The sequence below is a fragment of the Jaculus jaculus genome, chromosome X (assembly GCF_020740685.1).
Source record: "Jaculus jaculus isolate mJacJac1 chromosome X, mJacJac1.mat.Y.cur, whole genome shotgun sequence".
NCBI classification, from domain to species: Eukaryota; Metazoa; Chordata; class Mammalia; order Rodentia; family Dipodidae; genus Jaculus; species Jaculus jaculus.
Genome location: NC_059125.1, coordinates 71970540 through 71987152, shown reverse-complemented (window position 1 = coordinate 71987152; position 16613 = coordinate 71970540). Strand labels below are relative to the sequence as shown.

At 39.4% G+C, this 16613-nt stretch overlaps 1 protein-coding gene across 1 annotated transcript in view; it reads left to right on the top strand.

The window, feature by feature from the left end:
* The window catches only part of Brwd3 (bromodomain and WD repeat domain containing 3), a 162077-nt gene that overhangs the window by 15505 nt on the left and 129959 nt on the right, over nt 1–16613 (top strand). The window contains exons 5-6 of the mRNA XM_004669595.3: nt 9913–10063; nt 11822–11920. Of these exons, the coding sequence (XP_004669652.1) occupies nt 9913–10063; nt 11822–11920 (250 nt within the window). The remainder of the gene's footprint in view (nt 1–9912; nt 10064–11821; nt 11921–16613) is intronic.

Here is a 16613-nt window from a genome sequence, read left to right as displayed (position 1 = left end):
AGGACTGTGAGGATGGCTCCCTGGTTAAAGGTGCTTGTTTGCAAAGCCTGCAGATCTAAGATAAATTCTCCAGCCACTCTGGTAAAATGGGACAGGCATTGGTTTGTAGCACCAAGAGAACCTGCCATGTCCAACTACACAAGTAAAATAAAACATTTTCAATCCCACAAAATAAACAAAACAAAGTTTTCAAATTGTCATTTGATTTTCACCAAATACTTAAGACAATATATTTGCATTCTAGACTCTTACCTTACTCAACTATTGCCTAATTAATACCAGTAGCTTAAATTGTCTACCAGAATAGCACACTGATTAATGCTGGTAGCATGTTATTACATTACTCAGTGTGGAAGTATTTTAAACATGTGTGTTTTATTAACTGTCCTATGACACACAACCATAGTCAAGAGTAGAATGTACTATGGGAAACCCCAAAACATGTGCTTCTCACACTCATTGTACTGAAATGTCATGATGTTAACTTATAGCTGTTATGGCAGAGTGGTCAATATCTTGAAGACAGTATTTCTGACTACTGACCTACTTGAGCCATTTATACATTTTTGCTCTCTGAAACATGTTGTCTCTAGCTATTTACCTAGATTGATCCTTGGCTTACCTTTCAGAAATAGGCTCTAGGAAACACATCTCTTTTTTGGTTGGAAAAAACTAGCTTGATTGAGTAATACTTTGTTCCAGACATTGTTATCCTGAGCATTAAATATGAGCTGGGTATGGTGGCACACACCTTTAATATCAGCAGTTGGGAGGCAGAGGTAGGAGGATCACTGAGTTTGAGGTCACCTTGAGACTACATAGTTAATTTTAGGTCTGCTTGGGATAGAACGAGACCCGACCTTGATAATCCAAAAAAAAAAAGTACATATACACACACAAACACATGTTGTCTCACTGAATTCTGCCCCCTCCCCAATCTACTGCTTTTGTTCACATTTTTTCTGTTTTCTGTATTATTTATTTATTTTTATTTGATTTTTTAAATATATTTTATTTAAGAGGCAAATAGAGAGATTGAGAGAGTGGGTGTTCCAGGGCCTCTAGCCATTGCAAATGAACTCCAGGTGCATGCATCACCTTGTGCATCTGGCTTACGTGGCCACTAGGGAATTGAACCTGGGTATTTAGGCTTTACAGGCAAGCGCCTTAATTAAATGCTAAGCAATCTCTCCAGCGCTTGCTTTATTTATTTATTTATTTATTTATTTATTTTGAGTCTCATTCTAGCCTAGGCTGACCTGGGATTCAATATGAAGTCTCAGGCTGGCCTCAAACTTGCATTGATCCTCCTACCTCTGCCTCCCCAGTGCTGGGATTAAAGGCATGTGGCACTATACCTGGGCTTTATAAATTTTTGTATGGAGGGGTTGTAGGGAGAGAGAGAGGTGAAATAGGTATATACCAGGGCCTCTTGTTACTGCTAATGAACTTCAGACGCATGTACCATTTTGTGCATCTGCTCTTATGTGGGTACTGGGGAATTGAACCCAGGCCAGCAGGCTTTTAAAAAAAATTTATTTGACAGAGAGGAAGAGGCTGGGAGAAGGAGGGAATGGCTGCATTAGGGCTTCAGGCCACTGCAAATAAACTTCAGACACATGTGCCACCTTTTACATCTGGCTTACATGGGTCCTAGGGAATCAAACCTGTGTTCTTTGGCTTGCAGACAAGTGCCTTAACTGTTAAGCCATCCCTCCAGACCCCCAGGCTAGCAGGCTTTGCATACCAAGTACTTTTGAGCACTGAGCCATCTCTTCAATTCTGTTTTTATTTATTTATTTTTTTTGATGTTGGTTTTTCAAGGTAGGGTCTTGCTCTAGCCCAGGCTAACCTGGAATTCATTATGTAGACTCAGGGTGCCCTTGAACTCATGGCTATCATCCTACCTCTGCCTCCTGACTTCTGGGATTAAAGGCATATGCCACCATGCCCAGCTCTGTCCTATATTTATTTTTATTTATCTTAATTAATTAATTAATTAATTAATTAATTTTGGTTTTTTGAGGTAGGCTTTCACTCTAGTCCAGGCTGACCTGAAATTCACTATGTAGCCTCAGGGTGGCCTCAAACTCAGTGTTACTCCCACCACTGCTTCCCAAGTGCTGGGATTAAAGGTGTGTTTCACCACACCCCACTTATTTATTGATTTTTGCTTTTTCAAGGTAGGGTCTCAGTATAGCTCAGGCTGTCTTGGAAATCACTCTGTAGTTTCAGGGTGGCCTAGAGCTCATGGCAATCCTACCTCTGCCTCCCGCATGCTGAGATTAAAGGCGTGTGCCACCACACCCGAAATTATTTTTTTCATTTTTTAAAAGTAAATCTTGTGTCAGGCTTGGTGGCACATGCCTTTAATCTCAGCAGAGGGAGTCAGAAGTAGGTGGATTGCTGTGAATTTGAGGCCAGCCTCAGACTACATAGTGATTTCCATTGCAGCCTAGGCTAGGGTGAGACCCTACCTGGAAAAAAAAAAAAAAGTATTTTGTTCATATTCATTCCCATTACCCTCTTCTATTCCCTGTCATTCCTGCTGAACCATGTCTTCTTCCCAAGTTAGTGTATTTCTACTGTGGTTATCTTTTTTGTTTGTTTGTTTGTTTTTGAGTCACTGAGTTAAACTAGGGTATTTGTATGATCATGGATGGGGATTATGTGCTGGAGCATGGGCAACAGACCTACTAGTGAACTTATCTTACTGAAGAAAATGTGTTCCCCTTCCCCAGAAAGCATTACCTGCAATTAACTCCTCATGGAAGGATGGGGCTTCATGACCCTCCCCACCATTCACGATGGGATGTTTATGGTCTCAGTTTTGTGAAGGTCTTATGCAGGTAATCACAGCTGCTGTGAATTTATGATTGCAATGTCTATGTCATAACCTGAAGACAGTGGTCCATGTTAGTCCTCTGAACCATCTCGCTGTTACATTCTTTCCCTCCTGTCTTCTAGAATGTTCCCTGAATCTTGGTGGGTGGGTGGTAGGTGGGTGTGTTTGGGGGGGGATGATGTTCCCCAATAGTCACTCTCAGCACTTTTAGTTTTCAGTCTCTCCAGTAATCCCTGTCTACTATTTATGGAAACTTCTCTCAGCACTTATCTGTGGGTATAAACATAAATATTTAGAAGGCATATCCATTTAGCCAAGCAACTGGAACAGCTTCCCTCCTAGGTCCTATGAACTTCCCAGCCATGAACTTTTGACAGGTTTACAGTACCATGCATGAATTCCCTCATGGGGAGTGGACCTTAAATCCAGTTCAAAGACAGTTGTTTACTCCTATAACATACATACCATTTTGCACCAGTGAGAATATCTTGCCAGGCTGGTTGATGTTGTAGCAGGAAACACACTTTTTTTTTTGTTTTGTTTTGCTTTTTCGAGGTAGGGTCTCGCTATAGCTCAGGCTGACCTGGAATTCACTATGTTGTCTCAGGGTGGCATTGAACTAACTCACTGCAGTCCTCCTACCTCTGTCAGTGCTGGGATTAAAGGCATGTGCCACCACACATGGCAAAACACACTTTTTTAATTATTAAAATCTTTTTGGAGATTTTTTTTTAAATGTGACATACCTAAGTATAGGTGAGGTGTTGCAAAATTGTAGAAAGCTACTGTTAGGGAGGTAAAGAATTTGAGTTTTATGAATTTTCTTTCTTCTTGAAATGTTATCACATTTGTTACATAGGAATATTTATATAATTTGTGTTTTTATTTTGCAGTTAATACTGGGAACTAAATGCTGAATAACTTGTTTGGTAGAGAACAAAGTAAGCCCTAAAGACAGGAGGCTGGGAAGATGACTCAGTGGTTAAAGGTACTTGCTTGCAAAGCCTGCTGGCCCTAGGTACAATTTCAAGTCACCCACATAAGGTGGATGCATAAAGTGCCACAAGTACCTGGTGTTCCTTTACAGCTATAAGAAGCCTTGGCATACCCCTAACCTATACACAAATAATCAAAATTTAAAAATCTAACGACAAACTATTATTTGTGATGTACACATTTTTTTTTAAATCTGTGAGCTGTTGCTGACTTCTCTTCTTGGATATTTTCTACTGAGCAACTTCTAGAATGTGGATATATTCACTGTCCTCTTGATTTTATCTACTCTCAGGGTTTTAGCATTTTCTTGAAATACTGTATCCTGTAAAATATTTGACCCTAGGAGGACTTCTCTGACTTTCTTTCCAAAAATGTCAGAGAACTAATTATTTTCTTTCCTTATTTGTTTGAGAGAGGGGGAGAGAGAGAATGGGTACTCCAGGGCCTCCAGCCAATGCAAACGAACTCCAGAAGCGTGTGCCTCCTTGTGCATCTGGCTTAAGTGGGTCTTGGGGATCGAACCTGGGTCTTTTGGCTTTGTAGGCAAGTGTCTTAACTAATAAGCCATTTCTCTAGCCCTCAGAGAACTAATTATAAGTTAGAGAAATGCTAAGCATATTCTGAAATGAAATGACAGGAAGTCAATACAACTAACAAGTATTCCAACTACAGAAAGGCTTTGCTTTCCATCAGGACCAAGTTTTTTTTTTTCCTTCAAATTCCTGAAAAATTTAAACCTAGGGCCTGGAGAGATGGCTTAGTGGTTAAGGTGCTTGCCTGCAAAGCCTGATGACCCGGTTTCAATTACTCAGTACCCAAATAAAGCCAGATGCATAGTGGTACGTGCATCTGGAATATATTTGCAGTGACTGGAGGCCCTGACGTGCCTATTCCCCCATGTCTCTTTTGTCTCTGCCTTTAAAAAACCAAAATAAAAAACTACATTAAAAAAGACAGAACAAAAACTATTATAGTAGCATTTGTGGGCTGGAAAGATGGCTTCATGGTTAAGGCACTTGTCTGTTAATCCAAAGAACCCAGGTTCGATTGTCCAGGACCCATGTAAGTCTGATGCAAAATGTGACACATCTGGAGTTGGGTTGCAGTGGCTAGAGACTCTGGTGTTCCCGTTCTCTTCTCTTTCTCTCTGTCTCTCTCTACCTGCCTCTGTCTCTCTCAAAAAAAAAAAAAAAAAACTAAACCTAGCCAGGCATGGTGCTACACACCTTTAATTCCAGTGCTCAGGAGGCTGACGTAAGAGGATCACCACAAGTTCAAGGCCATCCTGGAACTATAGAGTACGTTTTAGGTCATCCTGTGCTAAAGTGAGACCCTACCTCAAAACAAAACAAACAAACAAAAATCCTAGCACATAAATTTGTAAAGATAAACTATTGGCTTATTACAGAGTTTTTTCTTTTTTTGGGGGGTGTGCATTGAGGTAGGGTCTTGATCTAGCACAGGCTGATCTGGAATTCACACTGTAATCTCAGGCTGGCCTTGAACTCACAGCAGTTCTCCTACCTCTGTGTCCCAAGTGCTGGGATTAAAAGCATGTGCCACCATGCCCAGCTATTATAGACTTTTTTTTTTTTGTGGTATTGAGGATAGAACCTGGGGGTTCATGCATGCTAATCTATTCTTTCATCACCAAGCTAACATTTTGAGATGAGGTCCTTTTATTTTGTCCAGGCTGGTCTGAAACTTGTAGGCTCAAGTATTCCTTCTTCAACTTCCTATGCGTCTGGGACTACATGTGTATGTTACTATGTTTAGTTATGTGAACATATTATACTGAAATTGTCATGAAGATAAGCATGTAATGATAACCTTTTGTGTTTTCTAGTTTTTTTTTTTTTTTGTATAAGATGTAATTTTGCCCTTCTGGATGGGATGACCCTCTGTAGTATGCCTTTTTTTTTTTTTTTTTTTTTTTTTTGGTTTTTCAAGGTAGGGTCTCACTCTAGCCCAGGCTGACCTGGAATTCACCATGTAGTCTCAGGGTGGCCGTGAACTCACGGCAGTTCTCCTACCTCTTCCTCCCAAGTGGTGAGGTTAAAGGCATGCACCATCACCCCTGGCCTAGTATGCCATTTTTTAATATTTTATTTTTATTTATTTATTTATTTGACAGCAAAAGAGGGAGAGAGAGAGAGGGAGGGAGGAAGGGAGAGAATAGGTGCACCAGGGCCTGCAGCCACTGCAGATGAACTCTACACTACATGGGCCCCCTTGTGCATCTGGCTAACGTGGGCCCTGGGGAATTGAACATGGGTCCTTTGGCCTTGCAGGCAACTGCCTTAACTGCCAAACCATCCCTCCGGCCCCTTGTATACCATTTTTTGACATTATCAATAGCACTTGAGAATATCATTGAGGATATATTATATTTTAGTCACTATGCAGAACATTTTACTGGGTGAGGCACCTTTATCTCTCACTGGTGTGCTCTTCATTTGCTTGTGAATTTTTACTTCAAGTGTGAAATTGGGCATGAACTCTTGTCTCCAGGATTAATTAACTACTCGGCTTTGTTTTGGGGTAGTGTGGTCTTCTGGGCACCTTGGAATTTTGATTTATTTCTCTTTATTTGAGAATCTGAGATTTGAAAGATGAGATGCCTTCCTAGTGAAGGGGAGAGCATTCCAGGTAGGAGGGGTACATGAACAAACTCATGCAGGTGTAAATGCCTATGTCATGTTTGGAAAAGACTAATGGTTCAGTATAGCTAAACTGGGCTGCTAGAGACTGGTCTGTTAAGGTGATCTTTAAGGCATATTAAAAGGAGTTTGGGCTTTATAATGTAGATCATGAGAGTCTTCAAAAGTGTTTATAAACCACATTGGCCACATGTCCACAACTGGAAAGGCAAACCTGCAAGAACGGAGACCATTTAAGAGACTTCAGTAGTTGTCTGAATGTGAAGGGATGTAGGCCTGTTCTCAAGATAGTGGCAAGGTATTGGACAGGAGACAGAGTGCTGCTCAATTTTAGCGCTCTTGCCTGGAGTACATGGAACTCTGAGCTCCATCCCCAATGTCACAAAAATGGTTGCGAAGAATGAAACAGAGATAGAGAAGCAAGGAATGTGAACTGATGTAGGAAATGAGAACAATGACTTGATTTTAGATTGATCATGGTGAAATCACTAGGTTTGTTATCTCCACTGGGACTGTCATTTCCCTCAGGTCAGTAGTCGAATCTTCTGATTCTGCTTCACTATACTTCAGGTATAGTGAATGAATTAATGCATGAGTGAATGATTTTGGTATTATCCTAACTAGATCCTGTGGAGGTAGTTAATACTCCCAACTTTATAGATGAGGAAGTCCAGGGATAGAGAGACTAAGTAATTTCCTAAGGACACATAAGTAGAATCTGGGGATGCAGGAAAGATCTGAACCTTTCCACTATATTACACCACCAACAGACCATACTTTAGGTTTCAAAGTAACTTACTTAGTATATCTATAGAGCAGTTCCATTGATAGGTTTAAGCTTCTTGTAGTTTAAAAAATGTCCTTATTTTTCTAACCCTAATTTTTAAAATAATTATTTATTTATTCTTAAGTATTTATTTATTTGCAAGGAGAGAGAGAGAGAGAGAGAAGAGAGGCTGGAGAGGTGGCTTAGAGGTTAAGGCACTTGCCTATGAAGCCTAGGGACCCAGGTTCAATTTCCCCAGAAGCCATGCAAGCCAAATGTACAAGGTGGCACATGTGTCTAGAGTCTGTTTGTGGGGGCTAGATCTGTCTTTCTTTCTTCTCTCTTATTTATTTATCAGAGAGAGAGAGAGAGAGAGAGAAAGAGAGAAAGAGAGAGAGAGAGAGAGAGAGAGAGAGAGAGAGAGAGCACGAGCATGCCAGGGCCTCTAGCCACCACAAACAAACTCCAGACGCATGTGGCCCTTGTGCACCTGGCTTATGTGGGTCCTGGGGAATTGAACCTGGGTTCTTAGGCTTCGCAGGCAAATGTCGTAACCTCTAAGCCACCTCTTCGGCCCCATCTCTAAATATTTTAATATTACATAACCTTTCATGTTTTTCTTTTCATTTTTCCCTTTGAACAAACCCTTAGAAAATAGAGAAAGTTTTTGAGTTTCTTTTTGGCTTATGATCCCAGTTTGTTTTTCATTTTCCTGCTTGTGGCCATAGTCTTAGAAAACAAACACACATAATTCTCTGCCAAAGTTATTTATTTATCTTGGTTTTTTGAAGTAGGGTCTCATTCTAGCCCAGGCTGACCTGGAATTCACTATGTAGTCTCAGGGTGGCCTTGAACTTAAGGTGATCCTCCTACCTCTTCCTCCTGTATGCTGGGGTTAAAGGCATGTGCCACCATATCCAGCAAATTTTGTTTTTTTTTAATCTATTTGTCAGATTCTGATTTTGAAATATCTTGATAAAAATATGTTGGTATCTGAAAATAAGTATTTAAAAATATAGCTTTGTGGTCAGGCTAAACCTTGAGATTGTCTATCTTTTGCATTTTATTTTATTTTATTTTATTTATTTTTTATTGAGGAAGGGTGTTGCAGTCAGGTTTGCATTGCTGGTAGGAATCACCCAACCAAGAGCAGCTTGTGGGAAAAAGAGGTCTATTTTGGCTTATAGGCTCGAGCGGAAGCTCCACGATGGCAGGGGAAAACAATGGCATGAGCAGAGGGTGGACATTACCCCTGACCAACATATGGTGGACAGTAGCAACAGGGTGTGTATCAGACACTGGCTATACCACCCATAAGCCACTGCAAATGAACTTTAGACTCATGCTCCACCTTTTGCATCTGGCCTTATGTAAGTACTGGGAAATCAAATTTGGGTCCTTATGCTTTGCAGGCAAGTGCCTTAAGTGCTGAGCCATGTCTCCAGCCCATTGCCCAGCTCTTGCCAGCTCTTGATGGTCATACTTTTTTTTTTAATTTTTGGTTTCTCAAGGAATGGTATAGCTCTAACTCCGGCTGACTTGGAATTCAATAGGTGGTCTCAGGTGGCCTCAAACTCATGGTGATCCTCCTACCTCAGCTTCCTGCGTGCTGGGATTAAAGGCGTGTGCCAGCATGCCCAGTCCATACTCATTTTTCTTTTAAACTTTTTTTAATGTTCTATTTTTACTTATTTGAGAAAGAGAAAGAGGCAGACAGAGTGAGAGAATGGGTTCACCAGGGCCTCTAGCCACTGCTAATGAACTCCAGATGCATATGCCACCTTGTGCATCTGTCTTACTTAGGTCCTGGGGAATTGAACTGGGGGTCTTTTGGCTTTATAGGCAACCAACTTAACCATTAAGCCATCTCTCCAGCCCAGCTATTCTCTTTTTTTGTTATTTGGGTTTTCTGAGGCAGGATCTCACTTTAGCCTGGGCTGACCTGGAACTCACTATGTAGTCTCAGGGTAGCCTGAAATTCACAGTGATCCTCCTACTCTGCCTCCCAAGTGCTGGAATTAAAGGTGTGTGCCAACACATCTGGCTGATGGTCATATTCTTAATCAGCTCATCAGTCCTGACTAAAAGAATTCAGTTGATCATCTCCTTTGTATATTTTGTTTTTAGCATGATTACTATTTCTGTTTTGAAGCACATTTTGTAAATTAACAGTAAACAAATGACTTTATCAATATGTGTGTGTTATGTATATGTTAAGAGCATGGTAGTTGAATTCTGTCATGCCATTAATTATGCTTTTGTCTGTTTTTAAAAATATTTTATTAATATTTTGTAAGGGGGGAAGAGAGATGGGGAGGGAGAAAGTAAAGCCAGGGCCTCTAGCTACTGTAAACAAACTCTAGATGCATGTGCCACTTTGTGCATCTGGCTTCACATGGGTACTAGAGAATTGAACGCCAATTGTTTTACTTTTAGGCAAGTGCCTTAACCACTGAGCAATCTCTCCAGTCTGCTTGTCTGCTTTTAAAAAATTTAGTACAAGTAGTAATCATTGAAATTTTCATTTTCCTGATTTTGTATTTTACAACTATATTTTGTTCTGTAGTGGAATAATTTGGTAAGGAATTAGGTTCACATTTTAAAACCAAATGTGTTTTTTCCTGTGCTCTATTTATGCTTTGTAGGTGGCAGCCAATGCACACATTCCTCCAGACTACCTCCTTAAAATTTGTGAGAGGATTGGCCCCTTACTAGATAAGGAGATCCCTCAGAGCGTTCCTGGGGTACAAACATTGCTAGGTGTTGGTCGGCAGTCTCTGTTACGGGATGCCAAAGGTAAGAGTTTTTAGGTTTTAAAACTGTTGTCACAGGAAGATGTGGAGTGCAGCATATTTTAAAGTTGAATAAATGTTTACCTGCTTTTCTGAATTTTATTTATTTAATTTTAGAGGTAGGGTCTCACTCTAGCCCAGGCTAACCTGGCCTCAAACTCATGGCAATCTTCTCTCAGCCTCCCAGCTGCTGGGACTACAGATATCAACCACCATGCCCAGGTTATGCTCTATGTAAATTTCTTCTAGTTTTTTTCTTAATTTTGCATTATTTTTATTTTCTTAGAGTACAAGCATATGTCTTTTTCCATATTTTATTTTTATGTATTTGAGGGAGAGAAAGAAGTACAGAGAGGGAGGCAGATAGATAATGGGTGCACCAGGGCCTCTAGCTACTGCACACTAACTGCAGATGCATGCTCCACCTTGTGCGTCTGGCTTATCTGGGCCCTGGCAAATTGAACCTAGGTCTTTCAGCTTTGCAGGCAGGAGCCATCTCTTCATCCTGCCATATTTCTTATGGTATAAAATTAGGTCCTTTTGTATTAAATTGGCGAAAATAAAAAGGTGTCCTGCACTTGGAAAGTGGAAGCAGGATGATCAGGAGCTAAAGGCCACTCTGTCCACATAGTGAGTCCAAGCAAACCTGGAACACATGAGACATTGTCTCAAAAAGCAAAAAATACAAATAAAAATTTTCATTGTAGAACAGGAATTTAAATATTGGTGCTGTGATATTATTATAATAAAGACTTTAGACTTTTTTCCTTGAATTCTAATATCTGCATTCTTTATTTTTTTGTCTTTTGGTTTTTCTAGGCAGGGTCTTGTTCTAGCCCAGGTTGACCTGGAATTCACTATGTAGTCTCAGGCTGGCCTTGAAATCACAGAAATCCTCCTACCTCTGCCTTCCAAGTGCTGGGATTAAAGGTCTGTGTCACCACACCTGACCCATATGCTTTATGTTTTTGGCTATATCATCATAAAGATTGCTGCTGTGATATTACTATAACAGAGGCTCAAGATTTCTTTCCTTGTATTATAATATCCATATTCTTTATTATTTTTGGCTACCAAAAATATTACAGAAGCAAGGACATTACCATAGCACATATGAACATGACAGGGAAAATTCGGGTGATTCTATCCTTGGTGTACACTCATGTTATGGAAAACTTCCCAGCTATGTCACAACAGTAACATCATATATCAGATGATTACTAACTACAGATAATTGTACTTATTTGTGACTTTTATGTTTATGTCAAAAACTCAGGGCTAGAGTGATGGCTCAGCAATTAAGGTGCTTGCCTTCAGAGCCTAACCACCCAAGTCTGATTCTCTAGTTCCCACAGAAAACCAGATACACAAAGTGGTACATGCATCTACAGTCCCTTTGCAGTAGCTGAAGGCCCTGATGCCCCCATTTTCTCTCTCTTTTATCTTCTATCTCCCTTTGTTTGTAACTAACTAACTAAATATATTATAAAAGCAAGGTCTCATTCTGTAATCCATACTGACTTGGAACTCACTTCTGTGACCTCAAACTCACAGAAAATCCTTCTTTTTCAACCTTCCAAGTACTGGGGTTTATAGACATCAGTCACCACACCTGGTTTATATGAACATTATTTTACTTTGTTTTTAATAGGCAAAAGTATATTTCAGCAAATAAATTAACATCAGACTTGTGTCTCTAAGGCATAGTTGGGGGAAAACGCATTGCTATAATCCTTGACTATCTTTTGGTCTTTTTTTATAGACTGTAAGAGTACACTATGGAATGGGTCTGCTTTTGCAGCTCTGCATAGAGGCAGACCTCCAGAACTACCTGTTAATTATTTGAAACCTCCAAATGTGGGTAAGTAATATCATGCAAGTTATGAACATATTCTTCTTTTCCTTTCTCCTCTCTCTCTTTTTTTTCCTCATTTTCTTCTTCCTCCTCCTCCTTCTTTTTTTTTTTTTTTTTTTTTTGGCTTTAGATTTTCTTTTTGGGTTTTCGAGGTAGGGTCTCAGTCTAGCCCAGGCAGACCTGCAATTCACTGTGAAGTCTCAGGTTGGCCTCAAATTGATGGTGATCCTCCTAACTCTATCCCCTGAGTGCTGGGATTAAAGTCACAGGTCACCACACCTGGCTTTATAATATATCTTAAAATCAGGCATGGTGATACCCTCCCTCCCCCCGTTCTTGTTTGGTTGCTCAGAATCACTTTGGCTATTTGATTTTTTTTTTTTTGTACTTCCAAGTGAATTTTAGGATTTTTCTCTATTTCTGTGAAGAATGCTGTTGGAATTTTGATGAATATGAAATATTTTAAGTTTGTCATTTCAAAACCAGGCATGCAGGTGGGTGTGGTTGCACATACCTTTAATCCCAGCACTCGAAAGGCAGAGGGAGGATTGTTGTGAGTTTGAGGCCACCCTGAGAATACAGAGTGAATGCCAGGTCAGCCTGAGCTAGAGTGAGACACTACCTTGGGAAAAAAAAGGAAACCCAGGCATGCTGGTGAGTACCTGTTAATCATAGCATTCTTTAATTTCTAAGCATCCAGGAAGTGGAGGTATGAGGATCAGGACTTCAGGGTTGTCTTTGGATTCATAGGAAGTTTGAGTTTAGCCTGGCCTAGTCTTAAAACAGCACTAGCAACAGCTAAGACAAAACCAAAACAAACTAAGTCAAACATGTTGATTTCAGGAATTATTTTTTTCTTTTGGTTTTTCGAGGTAGGATCTCACTGTCTCGCAGGCTGACCTGGAATTCACTCTGTATTCTCAGGATGGCCTCAAACTCACAGTGGTCCTCCTTCCTCTACCTACTGAGTGCTGGGATTAAAGGTGTACACCACCATGCCCACCTTGATTTTCAGGAAGTTTTATTTGTTGTGGGTCATACTTCTGCCTAGCTACTTTATTAATTCACTAGATTTTTGAGGCAGGATCTCATATAGCCCAGGCTGGCCTCAATTTGCTGTGAAATTGAGACTGGCCTGAACTTGTTATCATCTTCCTCATCTCCCATATATTGGGATTATAGGCATGTACATCATGTGTAGCTCACTTTAGCTATTTTTTTTTTTTCTTTGAGGTATGGTCTACTGTAGCCCAGCTTGATTTGGAACTCACTCTGGAGTTCCAGGCTGCCCTCAAACTCATAGCAAACCTCCTACCACTGTATTCTGGGATTAAAGATATGTGCCACCATGCCTGGTTCCACTTCAGCTCTTTTATAAGCAAGCACCTTTAACCACTGAGTCATCTTCCCAGACTCTCATTTTAGCTATTTTAAAGTCAATTAGTGTTATAGTTTGCCAATCTACACAGAAGTTATGGTAAGTTTTAAAGTTTTATGAAGGTATTTTAGAAGTAGAAAAAAATAAGTTTTTTGAAAGAAGAGATTTCTATGGTCAAGTAACTATGACAAATTGTGAGTTTAAAATAGTAGAGGAAATACTGAACCACTGTAGGTCTGCTCAGAGCCTTTCATATGATAAAGTTGCTGGTGCTTCACCCTATAGAGGGCATTTCTTCTTTAGTTTAGCCTTACATAAAAGATGGATTTAATAAAAATTCTAAACATTTAAGAGTCACCTAATTGGCCTAGGTTTTTTTTTTTTAATTTAACTTAATTATTTGCAAGCAGAGAAAGATAGAGACAGAGACAGAAGGAAAGAGACAACATGTAATTAAGAGCATAGTGCTACTGTAAACAAACTCTAGATGCATGTGCCACTTTGTGTATCTGGCTTTATAAGGGTACTGGAGAATCAAACCTGGGTCAGCCTTAATTGCTGAGCCACTTCCACAGCCTGGCCCATATTTTTTTTTTTTTTGTCTTCTAGGCTCCTTTCTCCCTCTCTCTCTTTCTTTCCTTCTTTCTTTCTCAGACTTCATTCTCCAAACTAACTACTGTAATACTAAATATATATGTGTCTTTTCTTCTAGAATAAGAGCAAAATATACCTGTATTTATATTTTTACAGATTAAAATTCCATTCATGGTATTTTGCTTGCTGTGTGCTTGAGTAAATTAGGTTTTACATTGTTACAAAATTAAATCAAGAAGAAAACTGAACTAAATTCAAAACACTATTAGTACTTAATGTAACTAAAATAAATTATGGTGCATATGTAATATTTATGCTGTTTCTGGAGGTCTTGCACTATCACTACTACATAGTAGTATTTTTTTTTTTTTTTTTTGGTTTTTCGAGGTAAGGTCTCACTCTAGCCCAGGCTGACCTGGAATTCACTATGGAGTCTCATGGTGGTCTCGAACTCATGATGATCCTCCTACCTCTGCCTCCCGAGTGCTGGGATTAAAGGCATGTGCCACCACGCCCGGCTATTTTTTTTGAATGGGCATTCCAAGGCCTATAGCCACTGCAAACTAACTCAATGCATTCAACACCATGCATATTTGGCTTGCATGGGTATCGGGGAATTGAACCAGGTTCCTTAATTTTCACAGGCATGTGCCTTAACCATTACACCATCTCTCCAATCCTCTTTGTCCTTTATAAAAAAATATTTTATTTACTCATTTGAGAGACAGACAGAGAGAGAAGAGAGAAAGGAAGAGGCAGATTGAATGGGTTTTCTAGGGCCTCCAGCCAGTACAAATGTACTCCGGACACAGGTGCCACCTTGGGCATCTGTATTTTACATGAGTATTGGGAAATTGAACCCAGGTCCTTGGGCTTTGCAGGCAAGTATCTTAACCACTGGGTTATCTCTTCAGCCCCAGAAGTAATTTAAAAGTTATTTTCAGGTTGAGTGTGGTAGCACATGCCTTTAATCTCAGCAGTCTGAAGGCAGAAGTAGGAGGATTACTGAGCTCAAAGCCATCCTGGGACTACCTAGTAAATTGCAGTTAAGCCTGTGCTAGAACAAGAGCCTATCTCAAAGATAAAAATTAGTTTTAGAGGGAAAAGATGGTACCAACACTTGGTGTATCCATAAAAATATTTCTTAATGATACAAAAAAGTTAGTTTCATGTGCATTTTAGGAACTAGAATTATCAGTCATGTTAAGAGCTTTCAAAATGTTCTTATTATTATATTTAAACATTTTTATGAAATTATCGATAGAGAAGCATGTGGGTGATATTCATTTAGTTACAAACTGACATTATTCCCAAGGAACAAATATACATGTTTGTTTTTCTAGACTGAGTTAAAAGCACAATATAGTACAGCTTTGCCTTTAAACTTTACTCTTGTTTTTACTACAATTAGTTTACAGCCAGATACTTACATAGTAACCTGCTAATTTATGTAATGTACACATTAGGAGGCTTACATTAATTCTGATGCTGAAGTAATATTTACAGGTTGACTTAAGCTTCCATTTAGCATTGATTGTCTCTTGATTCACTCGCCATTGCATAGTTATATGTCATACTTAATGCCAGAATCTACTTGAATGTGGGAAATCTGTCTTTTTAATATTTAAGTGTAAATTGGGAGAAGAAAGTACTCTCAATTAAACAGTTTAAATCTCTTAACTGAGTTTTTGCCAGGGATATTTATCATCCTCTGTCTCTAATTTACGAATGTCCTATCTCCTGTCAGTGCATCACATTTTTCTTTTTTTAACTGGTCCTTGCTTTTTGTGGTTTGCCTCTTTCTCTACTACCTTCCCTGTTTCTTCCTTAGATAATTGTGCATATAGCAATTTGCTTCTACTTTCATGTATCTGGGGAGGTGGGAAGGAGCATGAGATGTTTGTCACACCTGCAAGTAATTACAACTGGAATATAAACTCATGGTCTTTTGTATGTGCTACATTGGGAGTGCTTGCTAAATATTAAATGGATGGAAGTGCTATAATTACTGCCACATGGAAACTGAAACATCTTTCTAAATGCATTGTTTGCACAGCTGAATTTCAAGTCCTTTACTTCCATTTCTGGAAACAATACTATAGTAATATTAAGATTAGTAATTTTGTAATTTATAAAGAAAAATAGATTTTATGTTGGGTTTATTTTTATCATATAAATAAAATATGAGAAGAATATGGATAATTCTATACAATCTTTTTTTCTTTTCTTCATTATTCTATATCATTATCATTCCTTTCACTTTTTTGTTGTTAATTTTGAGGCAGGGTCTTTCTCTATTGCAGGCTGGTGGGGAGTTCACTACGTAGTCTCAGGCTGGCCTCAAATGCAATTCTCCTACCTCTGCTTTCAAAGGGTTGGTGTTAAAGGTATGTACCATGATGCCTGGTAGTTTCCTTTACCTTTTTAAAATTTTTATCTAATTATTATTTATTTAATTTCAAGGAGAAGGGGGAGACACACACACACACACACACACACACACACAGAGAGAGAGAGAGAGAGAGAGGGAGGGAGGGAGGGAGGGAGGGAGGGAGGGAAAGAGGAAACTCCAGGGCCTCCAGCCATTGCAAACAAACTCCAGACATGTGCCACTCTGTGTCTGGCTTTATGTAGGTACTAGGAAATTGAACCAAGGCCTTTAGGCTTTGCAAGCATATACCTAGACCTCTAAGCAATCTCTCACGTCCCTACTTTAGTTTTTAATTA